The sequence below is a fragment of the Procambarus clarkii genome, chromosome 71 (assembly GCF_040958095.1).
Source record: "Procambarus clarkii isolate CNS0578487 chromosome 71, FALCON_Pclarkii_2.0, whole genome shotgun sequence".
In the NCBI taxonomy this organism is placed as follows: Eukaryota; Metazoa; Arthropoda; class Malacostraca; order Decapoda; family Cambaridae; genus Procambarus; species Procambarus clarkii.
In genome coordinates, this window is record NC_091220.1 from 16,440,999 (window position 1) to 16,458,699 (window position 17,701).

General features: G+C 43.9%; 1 protein-coding gene across 12 annotated transcripts in view; it reads right to left on the minus strand.

Moving 5' to 3' along the window:
• The window catches only part of Hipk (Homeodomain interacting protein kinase), a 101,834-nt gene that overhangs the window by 15,585 nt on the left and 68,548 nt on the right, over positions 1–17,701 (minus strand). For 6 of the 12 annotated variants that reach the window (XM_045726333.2, XM_045726330.2, XM_045726328.2 and 3 more), the window contains one exon: positions 10,633–10,716. The exons of 4 other annotated variants lie outside the window; for them this stretch is intronic. In XM_045726333.2, the coding sequence (XP_045582289.1) occupies positions 10,633–10,716 (84 nt within the window). Of the gene's footprint in view, positions 1–10,570; positions 10,717–17,701 lie in introns of all 12 variants that reach the window. 2 more of the 12 variants (XM_045726332.2, XM_069312104.1) reach the window with 1 other exon arrangement.

A 17,701-nucleotide genomic window follows, 5' to 3' on the forward strand; every position in this document is an offset into this window, starting at 1 on the left:
CCAGGCAAAGAAGGCACAAAACTGCATCCAAAGGCCCACCTCGACAGCAAAACCACAAAGTCCCAGCACAACCACAACATGTGCCAAGACCCAAAAAGCTCAGTCTGCAAGCCAGGAAGACCCCGGAACCCCAAAAGGCAGAACCGGGTCACTCGAGGAAACAAAGTCCCCTGAACCCACAAAAGGGGGCCCAAGAGGAAGAAACCTCCAGAACGAAACCAAGGAACCCAAAGGAACCCAGAATCGAACCAGGGGGAGCCCAAACCACCACATTTGCCGGCGGAGAACACCACTAAAAGGCAAAGCACAGACCCCAGCAGAACGCCCTGGGAAAACGGTCCCAACAGACCGAAAACCGAGGGGCAAGGTGTGGGAGCAAGCATACCAGCCAGGGGCACTGAGCCTAAACCCAGAGGCTCAGACCCAAAATCAACACCCAAACGTTCCCAGAGGAACAGGCAACGGCAAGAAAACACCAGAAAAACAAAGAAACGACAACAGAACAAAAACCCTGCAAATGTTTTGAAAACTCACCAGAGACGCTCGCTCGCACACCCAGACGCATGTAAACAAACCGCAACGCCGCCCTGGTGGCCACGCCGGGAAACCGGCAGACGAAAATGGCCGCCAACAGGGGCTGTGACTGACGCTGAATACACAAAAACACGCCAGCAAATGTGGGAAGCTAGCAGACTGGAAGGGCGAAAAACGACGCCCAACAGCAGAAAAACCCCTGAAGGGGCAAAACCGCCCCAGAACTGCTAGCAGGCAACCCCCACAGCCCCGGGAACCAACAACAGAGGCCCCGGGGCAGAGCCGTCCTCCAAACCCTCCGCCCTTAAAGGAAAGCAAGAGTCCATGGGAAAGGCAACAAGAAAGGGCCGCTGGTAAGACCCAGAAGCCTTGGCAGGAGGTACAGGCTCAAACCTCCGTCCCCAACCCGAACGGGGCATCCCCCGAAAACCGCCCGAGTCTCTGCCGCAACTGAACCCCGCCCCGACCCCGAAACCCGCAGACGGTCCGGAGCCGGGAACATGGAGAGAAAGGGGCGAGCAGCACCTAACCAAACGGGGCGGCCACGGGGCATTCGAGTGGGAAACCAACCTAGCATGTTGCAGCAACCTAACCTAGCTTGCAACACGGATGCCGCCTGTACTCTGAACAGTAATAACATCAGGAGAGTACTGGAGAACAAGCAGAGAATCACTCGCAAGACTCCGGGTCAAGGTGTCAGTGACCCAACAGGCAGCATGACGGAGGTAAAAATGGCGACTGTCACCCGGAGACAAGGGAACAGCAACCAACGATCCCGTTCAAGACGGGTTGGAACCCGGAAGACACATTCAATGGTCCCCCGAGCCCAGACAGGGGTTTCCAGGGCCCGTAGGGTAACAACTACGGGAAGCCCGGGCAAGGTGTTGCTAACCGGTTAAGAAACCCAAACATAACAAGAGGGTAGATTATAGCACTGAAAACCCCTGAGACGTGTACAAGCACGGGGGCCTAGCAGAGGGCCGCCAAACACTACCAGTGGAACTATAACCACCTTAGGCAGACCCCCACCAGGCAAGAAAATGAAAAACAAAAGAAAAACCCCGCAAAAGTACACCGTCTCCAGAGGCAACAGAAACCGGCCGCCGCTTAGGTGGCAGGCTGCGCAACACCTTGACGCCCTAACCAGCACAATACCAATCCCTACCCAGGGCCAAACAAGGGCCCCAAGCCCCAGCTGGCCCCAAGGGCGAGGCAAATGCCGAGCAGCAAGAACCTCTACGGGAATGGTTCCCGAACGCCCCAGGGAAGATAACCCTGTTACGCAAGGGCAGTACTCACAGGGCGCTTAGGGAAGTCAGCCACTAAGCACATGCAGCCCCGGCACTGATGAAGTACTCCTGGCCACCGCACACCACAACACACGGCAGTGAACGCCACACAAGGCAAACACCGCCTAGGAAACTGAGGCCAGAGAAGCGTCAATCCCGGTTGACATTAGCGAACGAACTGGAGCTTGGCAGCCGGCGCGGTAGGTCCGGGGCTCCCCCCTCCCCCTCCCGGGGTGGGGAGGGCTGCGCGGACGATCGGCGCGGCAGTAAAGTGTGATGTTTGCTTGTTTCCTTGGGATTGTAGGGAGTTTTCTACCTCTCTGTTCGGTTTTTGTTGTAGTTTCTTACCATGTGGGGTTTGTTTTGTTACGCCTACCTTTCTGGGTGCCTAACCCCGGTCGATGGCAGATAAGGAAAACCCCCAACCATATGGGGTTTTCCAGGGCCATTGCTCCCTGAAACCTCTCTGAAGGGGCCAGGTTCTGGCGCTGGTCCCTGGTAGGTCTGAACTCCTTAGCTAATGTCCCGGTCTAACATAACATACATTAGCCCGATAAGCTCCAGGGAGCCGTAGGGGCTCCCCACAGAAAAATATATATATATATATATATATATATATTTATTTATTGTATGCGAAGTACTTTGGCCACGATAGAGGAGGGAAGTTTAGCAATTTATGGGCGTTGGGTGAATTGGCACTTGGCGATACTTGCACCAGCTGCCCCGTTGGGCAGGAGTTGCCAGGACTATAATTTTGCAATATTATTTCAATGTTTCTAAATGTTTTTTTAACTAGCCTATTTGCAGTAATATTATTCAATAGTTGTGTAATTTGAGGAATTTATAGTAAATGTGTGGAACATCGCTATGCTAAAAAATATGTTGCTCATATGTAGTGACATTCGTTTCTTAAAACAATAAAACAGAGTTTTTGCTGTTATTACACTATATACACACATCATACATAGCTATCTATATTTTTATAAACCATAATGAACCACCATGTAATTTTGGTGGGTGTGGTAATGAAATCTTATCACAGTACGTACAGCATATGGCTACACGCTACGACTAGCTACTCTAGCGGACGACATCATCTGATGCAGCACAATACCTACAACATACTATGCACATTGCTATTATTACTACAACACTCCTATTATCATCAAATTCATGCCATTAAATCATGAATAGTAATCCTTTTTCCACAAGAAAATTTTCTAAAGGAACATGTGCTCACTTTGCATGATGCGTAGCTGAATGAAACCTCAGCCCTGTTCTGTGTCTGCCTCCTGCTGTGAACACCATAACTAGCAATGTGTTCACTGATATCTGAACCTTGTGCATAGTTTTTATTAAAGCCAGCATCATCTATGATACTATCATCATAAAATAATTGCAGGTACTTATTTGACTAATTATTATTAAGTGTTGCTATGGACCCGACTTGCAGAGACGTATTCCAGCTGAGCAGTTACCTAATCAACCAGGCTGTGACTCATATGTCAGGCTGTGAGCAGCTGCAACAAACAGCCTGGTGGATCACAACAGCAACCAGGAGGCCTGGTCAAAGACCGAGTCGTGGGTAACCCCCCCGGAATCTTCAACTGGTACGTAGTGCAAGTTCCAGCTTTGGTCACACTGGCAATACTGAGGCTTTTACAGTCACCAGGGATGCAGATAATTTTGTCAAGATGGAGTCTGTTTACTAGAGTCCCGAGGAACAGTTTGCAAGCCCCATTTACCCTCAGGGGTTTTGACTTTTATGATATACTGTACTAACAAACGTGACATGCTTTAGATGCACACCCTTTAACCATGATATCGCAGTTTGTGCAGTGCACTGGTTAAATAGCTTTATTGTTATATTAAAGTCATATATTCAGAAATTAAATAATTAAACAAGGAAGGTTTATTCTAAATAATAAAAAAATATTGTGCTTTGAAGTCAGTTTGTAGTATTGTATTTACATTAGGGTTAGGACTATTGTGATATGATAATTGGCCAATCACTGCCCAGGGCTCTGGAATATGCACACAGCCTACACAGGTAAAAGAACTAAGATTCTTTATACTGCCATAATTTAACTGATTCCATTTGGCACAGCATCTTCCAGTTGCTGGGGTGAGTGGTTGTAAAAGACCAGCATTGCATGTAGTGAAATGCCACTTTCTGGTAGGAGTTCGGTGGCTCCCTGAAGCTATCTCACACAGATGGCTTTTCCCTACGAAGTCACATCAGCCATGGGAGTCCTGTTTGACCTTCCAGGGACTAAAGCCAAAGTCTGGCCTCCCTCACACAGGCAGAGGGGAATTGTTACAATCACCCTCACTGAGAAAACATCCTGAAAGTAAATGACGCAATACAGACAACTGCAAGGTTCGCAGACAATGAAGCATTGAAACAGCCAGACTCTGCAAATTATTTACTGGAAACAAGTTCGAACACCCCCTTGATGTAAATGACTGGCAACAAGTGATAGTACCAACGGAGCTCCAAGGCTTCTGTACTATCTTTATCTTAGTCAGAAGCTGATAGTCCTAGAACCGATACACCTACACCTGGTAGCTGGTAGGGAAGGAGGGAGGGTACCAGGAAGCCACTGAGGCCCTACCAGAAAGAGGCATTTCATAACAATCAACACTGGTTTTCTAGAAGAGCCTCTTGGTGGATTCCTTAAAGCTATCTAACAACAGAGTAGAAGGAAAATATGGAAGTTACCAGGGAGGAGAGCAGCAACACCCACAAAGATGAAATGCCGGGACAAGAAATTCATCCCAGAGCAACACAAGCTCGCTGGGGATAAAAACATTGACCAGAGAATGAGCCATTTGGACCCTGTTAAGACCTCCAAAAGCCTCAAGCCTGAATATCAGACCACATGTTAGTGTACACAGTGGTCAAATCTGTATACATGCGAACTTCATGGACCTGAGGGAACACTGCAGGCTGGCTAGGTTCAATGATGCTACACACAACTGTCACAACTGGACACGGTAAATAATGCACTCCCAGCCAGACAAACCAAGCATCAACTAACAATGCCCCACCATCTGTCTTTATTTTTACCCCCCCCCCCAAATAAAAAAGAAGGGTGCAAACAAAGAAATCACTAACCAGGGCCACAAGAACAGAACCCACACCTCTGGAGAAGAGCACAAAGCTCCCCAACCTGAACTTAAGACAAGAGTCAACAAGATCAGAGCCTTGGCAAACATAACCCAGACCAAAGGGGAAACTGTGAACCCAGGGGAAGAAACAAACACTAACACCTTATCAAGCGACCAAGACAGCACAGCACGCTTTCTGTGGCAGGCCGCAGAGCTCAACCTCCGCAAGCACAACTAAGTGAATACATGGAGCCTAAGCTAGCCCGGCAGTGAAAGAAACCATGTGACAACTTTCAAAATGGAGCAGAGGAGACATAGATGCTTAACATGACAAGAGCAGCTCTGTCAAAATTCAAGAAATAAGATGGCAGTACTGAACATGAGGTAAATACTAATGGTTAGGAACAACACACAAGTGAATAAATGGCTTTCAGAGGACGAAATCCAAAAGATGACAAACACTTATCTTGAAAAGAATTGAGGCCTGTTACAGCTGCCAACTGAAGGAGGTCTGCATCCACTAAAAATTAGTGACAGGACTGAGACAAGGGTAGGTCAGAAGCCTGGTGCTCCTGGGGTACTGCTACCTGTTGCTTCGAGTGAACATATTGGTCTGAGCGAGACATCGGTGGAGTCAATCGGCTTATTTTTTGTGAACCTTGCCGTTGTCTGAATTGCTTTGTTTACTGTATGTTTTCTCAGTGAGGGTGATCACAACAATTCCATGTCTGTGATGGGGTTTGGTTCTGGTCCCAGAAAGGCCATATAGGACTCCTATGGCTGATGTGACTTAGTAGGGATAAGCCATTTTAGCAAGATAGCTTCAGGAAGTCACCAAGAGGCTCCTCCAAAAAATGTGGAGTGTAATTAAATACCCCCCCCCCTTTCTGAGCTTGTTTTAGTGGTTTTCCTAGCTTGCACTATGGCCGTTACTGATCAGATCCACAAAACACCAGGCTGTTTGCCTACTGGTTATATGAACCTTTGTAATCTTCCCTGTGCCTCTCTATGATATGTGATGTACATGGGATCAGATATACCCCAAATGATAAAGTAAACTGCCCTAAATGCAACAAAAGGTTATAAGACAGTGAAACTCACTCTGACAGTATTCATCTTTGGTCATTTCTCAACAACTACTCAAGTCTTTAAGGCTAATCATGAGATCATTAAAAACAGCAGACTCCTGCTGGAGAGCCAAGAATTTACAAAATGCCAGTTTAGTCATTTCATACTGATGCCTCAAGGAAAAGTGAAAACGAGAAACTTAGAAATACTTACACCTGTCACCTATACAATAAATGTGACAATAGACTGAGGAGAAAAATCTGGGATGAACCAGCCACATTGAAGATAGGAGAATGATACACTCCCAAAGCTTTCCAGCTTGATAAGCATGGAAAGTAGACCCCAAACTGGATGGAAAAAATAGATACAACCCCAATGGTTCCAGTCTAGGTAGAAATGTTCACAGCAACCACCACTTAATCGAGAAACTGCACGACACAACGTACACCAGTAACATTGGTGTACGTTACTGCCAAAATCTAAGCCGAAGCAGAAACGTCTATCTCCAGGAGCCTGAACATCTTGTACATCCAGTAAAAGGAGACTGTTCACCTAAATGATGCATATTTGGGTGTTAAAATTGGGAGTGCGGGATCATGATTTGCAGTGACCTGAGACCATAAAAGCAAATAGAATACTTAGGTTTATAGCCAGAATTGATAAATAAATGCACAAATATCCTACAGATATATTTGGACCTGGTAAGACCCACTTAGGGTACATTTGCCTAATTCAGGTTGTTGCATTACAGAATGGACATCCATTTCCACAAGAAAATCCAGTATAAGATGACATGTCTGATCCCTGAGGCTTGGGACTTCACAAATGAGAAGGTTAAGGAAGCTTGCCTTCAAATCCCCAGAGGTGAAGGGCAAGGGATGACATGACCTAAATCTTTTGCCCTTAACCACAGCACCGCACCACCTGACATTTGTCCAATGTTAGGATTCTTCTTGAGGTTATCTTGAGATGATTTCAAGGCTTTTAGCGTCCCCACGGCCCGGTCCTCGACCAGGCCTCCTTTTTGTTACACCCCCCTCCCCCCTAGGATGCAGCCCGTAGCAGCTGTCTAATTCTCAGGTACCTATTTACTGCTAGGTAACATGGAGCATCAGGGTGAAAGAAAGATTTTGCCCATTTGTCTCCACCTCCACCGGGGATCGAACCCGGAACCTCAGGACTACGTATCCAAAGCGCGGTCCACCCAGCTGTCAGGCGAATATCCTAAAACTAAGATCCCTAAGATATCCTATATGTGAATATCCTAAGATTCAAATCAGTGCAGGTTGGGTACTAGATAGAGGCTTGAGGCCTCCAGTGAGTGGTGGCCATTTTGAAAAAAATTCCCAGCATGTCCCAGAACTGTGGGTAGGCTCAGTTTTGAGTGAGTAACCATGGCTGACGCATGTGCCTCAAGCTCCCAGTCCCCTGTCGGACACAGTGTTGAAAAATCTCCGTCTGATATTGAAATTCAGAACTTATTGTTTCAAGAAGATAAGGTTAGTGATGTTGAGGAACCAAGGCCCGATAAAGACCTGACACAAGTATTGGATATGAGAGATATAGACACAGATGAGGAGGATACAGCAAGCGTGTCCAGTACAGGGGAAAGTGCCAGGTGTACTTTGGCCTTGCAGGTCATCACCCCTGCCAGTATTATTACCACCTGTGTCATCTGCTGTATTGAAGAAAGTGATATTATATGATAACTTTTCCTGGGTTCAGTGATGCTACCATGGTGGTGTTACTAGACGCAGATTTGCTGTCTCAGCAAATCCTGCCAAGTGCCGGTGTATCTCTACCCATGATAACACTAAGGATAATGTGCCCTCTACATCTACATTCACTGGTCACTATGTTCCTGGCCAACAGAGATTTAGTGTAAGAAAACAGAGCCACCAGATCAGAGCCACCAAGATTTGATAATAGTGATTTTGGTGTTGCACTCACTTTCCCGGATACTGGTGAAGATATGAGTGAAAGTGAATATTTTATGGCTTATTTTGACAAGACAAGATGTTTCATCAACATCTTGTTGATGAAACCAACTAGTATGCAGTGCAACTTGTTGCAAGTGGCTTATTACCAGCTTCACTTATGATATATTGGAAGTACACGACTGTGGTTGAATTGTATCTGTTCTTTGCTCTGTGTATGCTATGAAATATTTTGTAAAAGCACGTCATACAGGATTATTAGAACAAAGACAGCGCTGTTCCAACTCCAGTGTTCAACAAGTACATGTAACGTGACAAGTTCCTGATACTTCTAAGGTGCCTACACTTTGAAAACAATGCAAATGTTTATTGAAATGATTGCCTTCGGAAAGTACAAAAAGTGTTCAGCGACATCAGACGCAAATTTTGTGATTTCTTTGTACCAGGCCAGAATGTTGTGATTGATAAATCGCTAGTTCTTTTCAAGGGACGTTTTGCTTTCAAGCAGTATATCCCATCAAAATGGCACTATTTTGTCCTCAAATTCTTTGTACTGTGTGACTGGGAAATAGGAAAGGTTATGGATATACAGTATATTATAGTGCGAACAAGCCTGAATGGTCCCCAGGACAATATGCAACTGAAAACTCACACCCCAGAAGTGACTCGAACCCATACTCCCAGAAGCAACGCAACTGGTATGTACAAGACGCCTTAATCCACTTGACCATCACGACCGGACATAATGAGGTGATAGCCGAGGCTATTTGAACCACCCCACCGCCGGCACTCGGATAGTAATCTTGGGCATAGCATTTTACCAAATCACCTCATTCTTTGGGGCACACGTGAGGAACACAAACGCATTTGTGTTCCTCACGTGTGCCCCAAAGAATGAGGTGATTTGGTAAAATGCTATGCCCAAGATTACTATCCGAGTGCCGGCGGTGGGGTGGTTCAAATAGCCTCGGCTATCACCTCATTATGTCCGGTCGTGATGGTCAAGTGGATTAAGGCGTCTTGTACATACCAGTTGCGTTGCTTCTGGGAGTATGGGTTCGAGTCACTTCTGGGGTGTGAGTTTTCAGTAGTATATTATAGTATATTCTGGTACAGACATAGACATACCCTCTCAAGATCCTCACAGGTTTTCTGGCAGTGTGGTGAAGATGCCCATGGAACCACTGCTGAACAAGGGGCACATTCTGTACATGGACAATTATTATACGAGCCTCTTGCTAACAAAGTTCCTGCTTGAACATAACACGGAAGTGTGTGGCACTGTGAAGACACATAGGAAAGAAATGCCAGTTTTTGATACTGGTATTGAAGTGGGCAATTGTCAACTAAGAAAATGTAACAAGAATTTATCAGGGCATTGGAAAGATAGACGTAATAGGTTGACAACTATTCACACTGGTGAAATGCTTGACAGTGGCAAAGTGAGGTTTGGAAGATACGGGAAATTGAATAAGACAGATTGTGTTACTGACTAAAATATTAATACAGGTATGAGATTGGTAGGTAAATGTGACATGTTAGTGCTATTGTGTTCAAAAAAGTGTAAAGTGGACAAAGAAATTATTCTTTCACCTTGTGGATGTAAATGTTGAACTGTTACAACATGTTTTTGGTTAAATCAGGCAAGAAACCACCAATTCGTATTTTTAGTCATGGTCTCTTGTCACAATTACTCATCAAGTATGGCCAGGAAGACAGTGTAAGGACGGTTGTTCATGCGCCAATAATGTCACATGTAACTCCCGACAGACTGGGTTGTAAAGACTACAACGTACTCCACAAGATTGGCTACATGCCACTTACAGGAACTAAAGCCAAAGGTACACACGAGTGCTTTGTTTGCAAGCACAGAGAACGAAGACCTCAGAAGCAAAAATCTGTGTTTACCTGGTGTGTTGAGTGCAAAGTCATGCTGTGTAACATGGACTGCTTCTTTATCACTCACTCCCCATGTACTGTGTGCGCAATACAGTGTGTAACTGTGTAGTGTGTGTGAGTGAACATAGTGTAAATAAATTGAATAATGAACCACTAATATTGTGACAAACATTTTTAGTGAACACATTAGTGACACTTGTACCACAATCCTTGGAACAGTATGAACGTTCTACTGTGTACCTATTGTAAAGGACACACGTGCATCAGATACGATAAAATAGTAATTAAAAAGCAGTGAAAATGCATTGAAAAAATGGACGAAAATATGGGTATATTTGTGGCAACTCGCAAGTCTTGAATCGCCCGCGCGACCGCCTCCAGGAGCCTCCCGCATGGGCGAACATGTTCTGGTGACATCATCCTTCAGTTTCTCCACCTCGCTACAGCCAAAGTAAGTAGTTTTCAAAATACTTTTTACATTTACATGCTCAGGAAAGGGATTTTGAACAATATTCAAAAAACAAAAAAATTGTGAGGGGGGTGGGGGAACACACTATTTTTGGCACACCACGGCTTTGTCATAAATAAAGCAGGGCAGTGCCGGGGTTAAAGTACATTTATCATATGATGATTCTCTGGGTAATGAGGCTATCATTAGAAATTGAATTTAGATATTATTGTCTGGTTTTATATCCCTGATGGTAATATGGATAAAATATAGTGCATCCTCACTCTAAAGAATCCCTGGATGGTCCAAACAAATTGTTTGGTACAAATTGTTCAGTGGAACATACAAATGTTTGATGTGTGGATTGTTCATCCAAGCTGTCGCCGAGGCTGAGGGTCGGGAGGCGGCTGTGTTTTCATCCATGATCCACCTAATCGAAGTTGAAACTATTGTACAGTGCTTTAAAAACTTTTAATCAAACCTAAATACGACATAATATTTGACAACTTATATCACAAAATGCTATTATTTAAAAAAATACACACAGAATAGCCAAAAGTGAATCTATTATTATGCCACCATGTCTTATTAATGATCATCATTACCCAAAGGAATTTTAGTTTAAGTTTACATATTAATAAAATCAGTAACAATTTTAACAAAAATACTAAAATACGAGAAACTATTATACAAATATTACTGGAAGTCAATAATAACTCGAAATTATACACAAAATTAAAAACCCAGCATTGAATTAAATGAAAAGCCTCTTTCTGGATGTGCCCCGGTGGCTCCCACAAGGAATTGCGCCGAGATTGCTCCACGGAAATGGGTCACATAAGAAGCAGGAGTTCTGTTTGGCCTACCGAGGACCAGAGCCAAAACCTGGTATGCTCACTTAAACAGGTGCAGGTGCAGACAGTAGGTGACAATTTGCCACAACATCAGCAAAGCATTCAGAAAATCAGCAACACTTTATAGACAACTGGAGGGTTAACAAAGACCAATGCCATGAAAATGCCAAACAACCCTGTAAACGATTCACACAGATCAAGAGAAACATTCAAACTTGGTTTGAAACTTATAGTACCAAATGCCACCACCAGGTGGCAAGGTTTCCAAATGTAGCCCTCTTCCTTGCCAGTTCTGGAGCTGATGAACAGCACACTGATGAAATGACTAGCCTGGTAGAGGAGAAGTGAGTCAGGGAGCCACCAGGGCTCATCCAGAAAGAGGCATTTCGTTATGTTTAATGCTGGGTTTGTGGGGTACCCCAATGGTACCCTGAAGATAACTAACCACATAGAACAAAAATGGGACTTACCAGGTAGGAAAGGCAGCATGCACTATGACAAATAAGAAAATCTAAGCAAGGGACAAGACCCAAAATTCAACACATGACTGACTGGAATAGGAACATTAACCAAATACTGGGCTGCCACGACTGTTAGATTGCAAAAAGCCTCTGAGCCCAAATATCAGCCCAGAAAATGTTGGAAAAGACTGCAACCAATGCAGAGTACTTGCAAACATTATGGGCTCAAGGGTTGACCACAGACTTAATGACGCTGTGGATGACCTGAGAAATGTGTGCCCTGGAACAGTGTACCAAGGGAGCAGGGTCGATCAACAAAGTGTGCATAGAGTTAGATCCGGTGGCCCACACTACATACAAGAAATGATGCACCCCGGACTAACCAAGCATCAAATCACCAAAGGACCACCTCCAGAATTCACTGACTCATTCTTCGCCAGAAAAGAAGAAGGCTGCAAATGAACAAACTGCCCTCCAGGGCCAAAGAAATAAAGAGTCCCTGCCCTCTGAGAAGAGCCTGAAGCTTTTCAACCTTAAAGCTGGAGGAAAGAGCTACCTAATCACAGATTTGAGGAAGATTTCACAAGCCAAATGGGAAACCATATACCGAGGTGAGGGGGAGAAAGACTAAAATCAGGTCAAGAGACTACGACGGCTCAGGAGGAGCCGTCGTAGTCTCTGTCAATGTCTTCTATGAGGATAAGGAAGAATAACGGTGGATAAACTCTGATTACCCGGGAGGAATTTATTCAACAAATACAAAAATAAACGCTTAGCAAGTTTCCAGAACACCTGCCTATCTGTTGATGATTCCAAGGATCAACGCTCCTGGTTGCTGGTCTGATCAACCAGGCTGTACGATGTGGCTACTCGCAGCCTGGTTGATCAGGTATCCTTTGAAAATGCTCTTCGATATCTCTTTTCAAAAATGCAAGTTTAGCCAATTATGTCATTTGCAGAGTTCTTTAAAAATGTAACGACAAGCACAGTGCGCCCTTGTAACACACTAGTCGAGCAAATCATAGGAGCCATGAAAAGTTGTGAATGTGGCTCAAATGTTTAAGGGGAATAGATCACCAGCATTAAATTATTGCACAATTACCCGATTGTCTATTATGGGGAAAACTGCCCGAAATAATTATTGCAAAAGCCACTCGTATCTTTAAATCGTGTATTTAAGATAACACGAAAAATATACTGCTATGCCTGTTTCTCGTAATATTTTATTCATATACAAAAGTTATTAATAATGTAAGCAAAGCCTATTAAAGAAGTTACCCTTCAAACCCTAATTTTTTCTCTATGCACCTATCACATGATGAACTACAGAGTTGTCTGAAGAGATTTCACCACATTTAGCTGATTTCCCACAACCCCCAGCCTGGAAGCCTCATTCTTAGAGGTAGCAGGGTAAACAAATCCCTAAACTCAAAATGAAAATGAACCATAGAATTTTCTTTAAAATATGCTTGATAGTTTAACCAAAGCTCCATCACTTTCTCATTGTGATACATCCATCTTTGAAAATAATTAATAATGTGATTGTAGCAATATTAAAAGTCACCATTCTTTACCTAACTATTTCCCATGCTCTATGGGCAAAATTGACTAAGCAAAATTTATATTTCAACTGGTCATGTGATGGACAACTACCAACAAAACCTGACTAAAGAAATTTGGCCCTAAGTGTTAGGCATTTCTCAGGATCCAGCCTCTTAAAACTTATTTTGTTAAAGTAAGGAAAATGCAAACATTTGGTGTTAGAGAAAGGTACTTACCAAAATGAATGTCAGGGTTATTATGAAGATATTTCTTTTAATTTCTTTACTACAGTGGCCCCTCCGTTTACATATTCAATCCGTTACCAGAGATGGGTCGTCACCCAAAAATTTGCAACCCATAATGAATTTTCCCATAAGAAATAATGTAAATTGAATTAATCCGTTCCCCACTCCCAAAAATATTAACTTCAAAATACATTTCATACCTAATATACACAAATATTTAGTACTATAATATGTACAAGTTATAGCTTACCTTTACTGACGACTCTTGTTAGCATATGGAAGGAGAGTTCCATTCCATTATAACATCAGACAGTAATGACCTCTCTAGGGTACTCTTTCTCCTATGTTTTGCCTGCATACCACTAGGACCTGGTTGTGGCTCACTGCTTGTTTTTTCTCACTAAGAACCTTTCCATGGAGACTTGTTTTTCCCTACATTTTAACACTTGTCTCTAGTGAGACATCACATTGTCATTTAAAAGGTCAATGCAATGACCTGTTACAGCTTTATCTGGGTGAGTTTTTTCAACAAAACTTTCCCATACTTCACACACTTTCCTAACAAGGAAGGAACATCCTCTACTGCCTCTACTCACAAGTATTTTCTTAGGTTGAACCTTACCACTGACTTTCTTGGGACTCATGGCATGATATATAATAATTACTTTTATGTTCAAAATTCAAAAAGGCACAAAAACAATTCAATTCTTTACAAAGAATTCAAGCACGATCGTCACTAAGCAGGCGGTCTGATAAACTGAAGCGGGGTCGCCCGTGCCACCAGGAACCACGCGTTCCATCGACCCATACGTGTATCAACAAAGTTGCAAGTCGTGGCAAAAGTCACAAGTCGAATCAAATTTTCAGACGAAATTGGGGTCGTAACTCGAAAAATTCGTAAGTCGAGGTACCACTGTACTATAAAATTATAATTTTCATAACAAAATAAATATTTACAATAAAGAATCAACAAAAATAAAAAAAGACCATTACATGGTGCCAGGAGTGATTTTGGGTGTGTACAGTCTTTAGGTAGTGGTGTTGGTGGAAAGATGACAGTACCTGGACGGGGTTGTGGGAATTGTTCTACTCCCCAGCCTGGCCTGGGGCTTGGGGAGTGTTAAGAGTGACAAGAGTTAAGACTGGTGGCTCTCCCAAGTCCACAATGGTGGGGTGGGGCAGAGGGCTAGTGATGGAAGGAGGGTGGGAAGTGCTTACTCGTACAATGATTTACAAGTGACTATATCCAATATTTGCACTTATTTATTTAATTAAAACTTTTCACTCTTCAAAAACTTTTACAAGCAAGATAACTTCCATTCAGATAAATGATAGGCAGTGTTATTTTGTTTTTGTTTTAATATCTGTCCCAAAAATATTGGTTTCGTGTAATGATCTTTGGTGGTCAAGGAACATATCCCTCATTAATACTATTATTCTTATGGGAAGCCTGGTTCAGTTTCAAACAATTGACTTATAAACAGCATTTTGCAATGCAACTCGTTTGCAAGATGCAGTACAGTAAATGTTAGCTGTCGTTTTTTTTTTTTACCTTGGGAGGCAAGGGAGGTTGCTAGGGGTCAGACGGATCAAACAAAATCCATTATGCAACAAATCGGCTTTACCCCAAATAGTTTGTTAAAGTGAATTCAAACTGTATAAACATATTTACATCATTTGTATAAAACTGGGTGATAATAACTAAAATCAACATATGAGAACTGCATTACCCTGGGGATCAATGTAATAATATTTTGTCGGAACCAATGTCATTGATACTATGAGTGTGGCAGACGTGTACACGTACCTGTACTTAGGCATACTTATCAGGGTCAGAGGCAGACGCTTGTCCTATGGTTCCCTGTTTGAGGAGGGTCTAACCAACATCACCAAGGCCCCCCCCCACCCCACCCTCAAACCCCAACAGAGACTATACCTACTTAACCACTGCACTGCGCAAAGCGCCTTTAGGCGCTCAGAGAGTTGTGCTTTTTGTTTTTTAATTTGACTATATTTTAATGTTTTTTAATGTTTTCATTACAATTTGTGTTTTGAAATGGAAATAGTTGACTTTGCAAACATTTTGACATTAAATTTACCTGAACATTTGTAAAAATAACAAAAATATGTCCTTGACAATTGCACCAAGACGTTTTTACCGAAAATAGGTGAGCAGTGCAAGGGTTAAACAACCTAATTTCCAAAATTAACCACCGGCTTGTTCTCGGACACGTGTTTAAGACGGAATTGGAACGGCTGGATAGGCGGTTACAGAAGGCCTGTTCGTGGCTGGCTATGACTGCCCCACGATAAGGACTTCCATGCCGACGTAAAGGATGGTGGACTATGAATTCATGACTTTGCAGCATCAATCCACCTACCAAAGAACAAGCAGCTCTGGGTGATGGTTGAGTTGGAGGATCCAGTGGTAGTGACAGTGGCTCTCCTAGCCGCATTCCAAACTCAAATGTGTCGATGGGCATACCCGATTACAGCCGCTGGAACCCCTTCTAACGGTAAGTCTGAGCGCTCTAGGGTTCGGAAAGCAAAAACTCTATAGCATGGTTGACAGTGCCGGCTTTGAATCTGCTTGAGAGGTTCCATCTTGCCACAAGTGGGCTTTGTCTTTTACCCATTTGCTAAGTGGAGGAGATTTTGCCCACGCCATCCAGATTAGAGTAAATGCTGTAGCCACTGTCTAGAGATGCTAGGGGTAGACCTGGGGTTTCTGGTCTCTGCGACGCTTGCCGGAGACCAGGGACTCTGGGCCACATATCCCAAGCCTCCTACAAGATGCATGGGGGCTCGTGTGAAAGGTCGTGACGACATCACCCGCTTCATAGCTGGCCGCTTGTGGCAGAGGCTTTGTGCTGGAACGTGAGGTTCATATACCAGATGGAAGGACTTTCTGCAAGCTTAACATCATTGCTTGCAAAAGTGACAAGGCCTTTATATTAGACACCCAGGTCTCTGCTGATAACATTCCACATCAGAGCAAGCATAATAAGTACGGCACCCCAGAGATTCTTCAATGGGTCAGGGAGTATACTGGTAAGCACACAGCATCCACCTCTTCCACCATCCTAAACTGAAGAGGGGGATGGTGCAGGTAGAGTGCATGTGGGCTTCGTGATATGGGCCTCACCATGAGCGACCTTAAGATCTGCTCTGTGAAAGCCCTAACCTGGACATAGTCCCTCTACAGAATATGGTCCAAGTGCACTTCAAAGGGCAGACTACCTTAGTCCTAGATCACAGTGCAATTTGTGCACAAGGTGATATATATAGCCGTGAAATATTCTGACCCGTGGTCAGGATAGCTGGTAGTTAACTACCTGTGCAGGGTCGTCATTGAGGGGTACCACTTCCCCGAATGGTTTCTCACAAGAGGGTGGATGACCTGGCCAGAGCCCATGAGTGGGTATGGCGGGGGCCGGAGGGACCCCCATGCGCATACATGACAACCCTCCCACTCCGGGGCCTTGCAAGGTTCTTTCGCTTTGAAATATTTTTCCATGTATGCTGTCGTCAAAGTCAAAATACCTGCCGCTTAGATAGTTTGTTGTTTTGCCTTCAGACTTAGTTCTTTTTCAATGATATATTGTGCACCTGACAGCCCCTATTTAATGATAGGGGCATGACAGCTGAGTGGACAGCGCTTCGGATTCGAAGTCCTAAGGTTTCAGGTTCGATTCCCGGTGGAGGCAGAAACAAATGGGCAGAGTTTCTTTCCCCTGATGCCCCTGTTACCTAGCAGTAAATAGGTACCTGAGAGTTAGACAGCTGCTATGGGCTGCTTCCTGGGGTTGTGTAACAAAAAGGAGGCCTGGTCGAGGACCGGGCTGCGGGAACGCTACGCCTTGAAATCTTTTCAAGATAACCCCTGCCTTTGTGTGCTATGTCTAATATAAGAAAAAACTAATAAAAAAAATCCATTGTATTAACCATTTATTATATATTATAATTTGGGTTGTCATGGAAATATGTGTACTTAAGGCACACCCATCGCTCCCCATGCCCAGTGGTTGGGGAAAACGGGTGCCCTGATGCTATATAAAAACAGATCACCCCCGGAAGTTACAAAGGGAAGAAGGGAACAAATAGGGCCATGACCCCAAAATGATGTAAATGGCCCAGTTTAATCAACTTTTCCAGTTCTGTGAATTTTAGCCCTGCATGAAGGTTGCACTGTACAAAACAAGGGAACAGGGAACAGAAGAATCCCTCTGCAAATAGAGAGAGATAAACCATCCAGTGGAGAATGATCTTTGCCAGCAGAGAAGCTACACCTAGTTTGTCAGGCAGCCAATTGT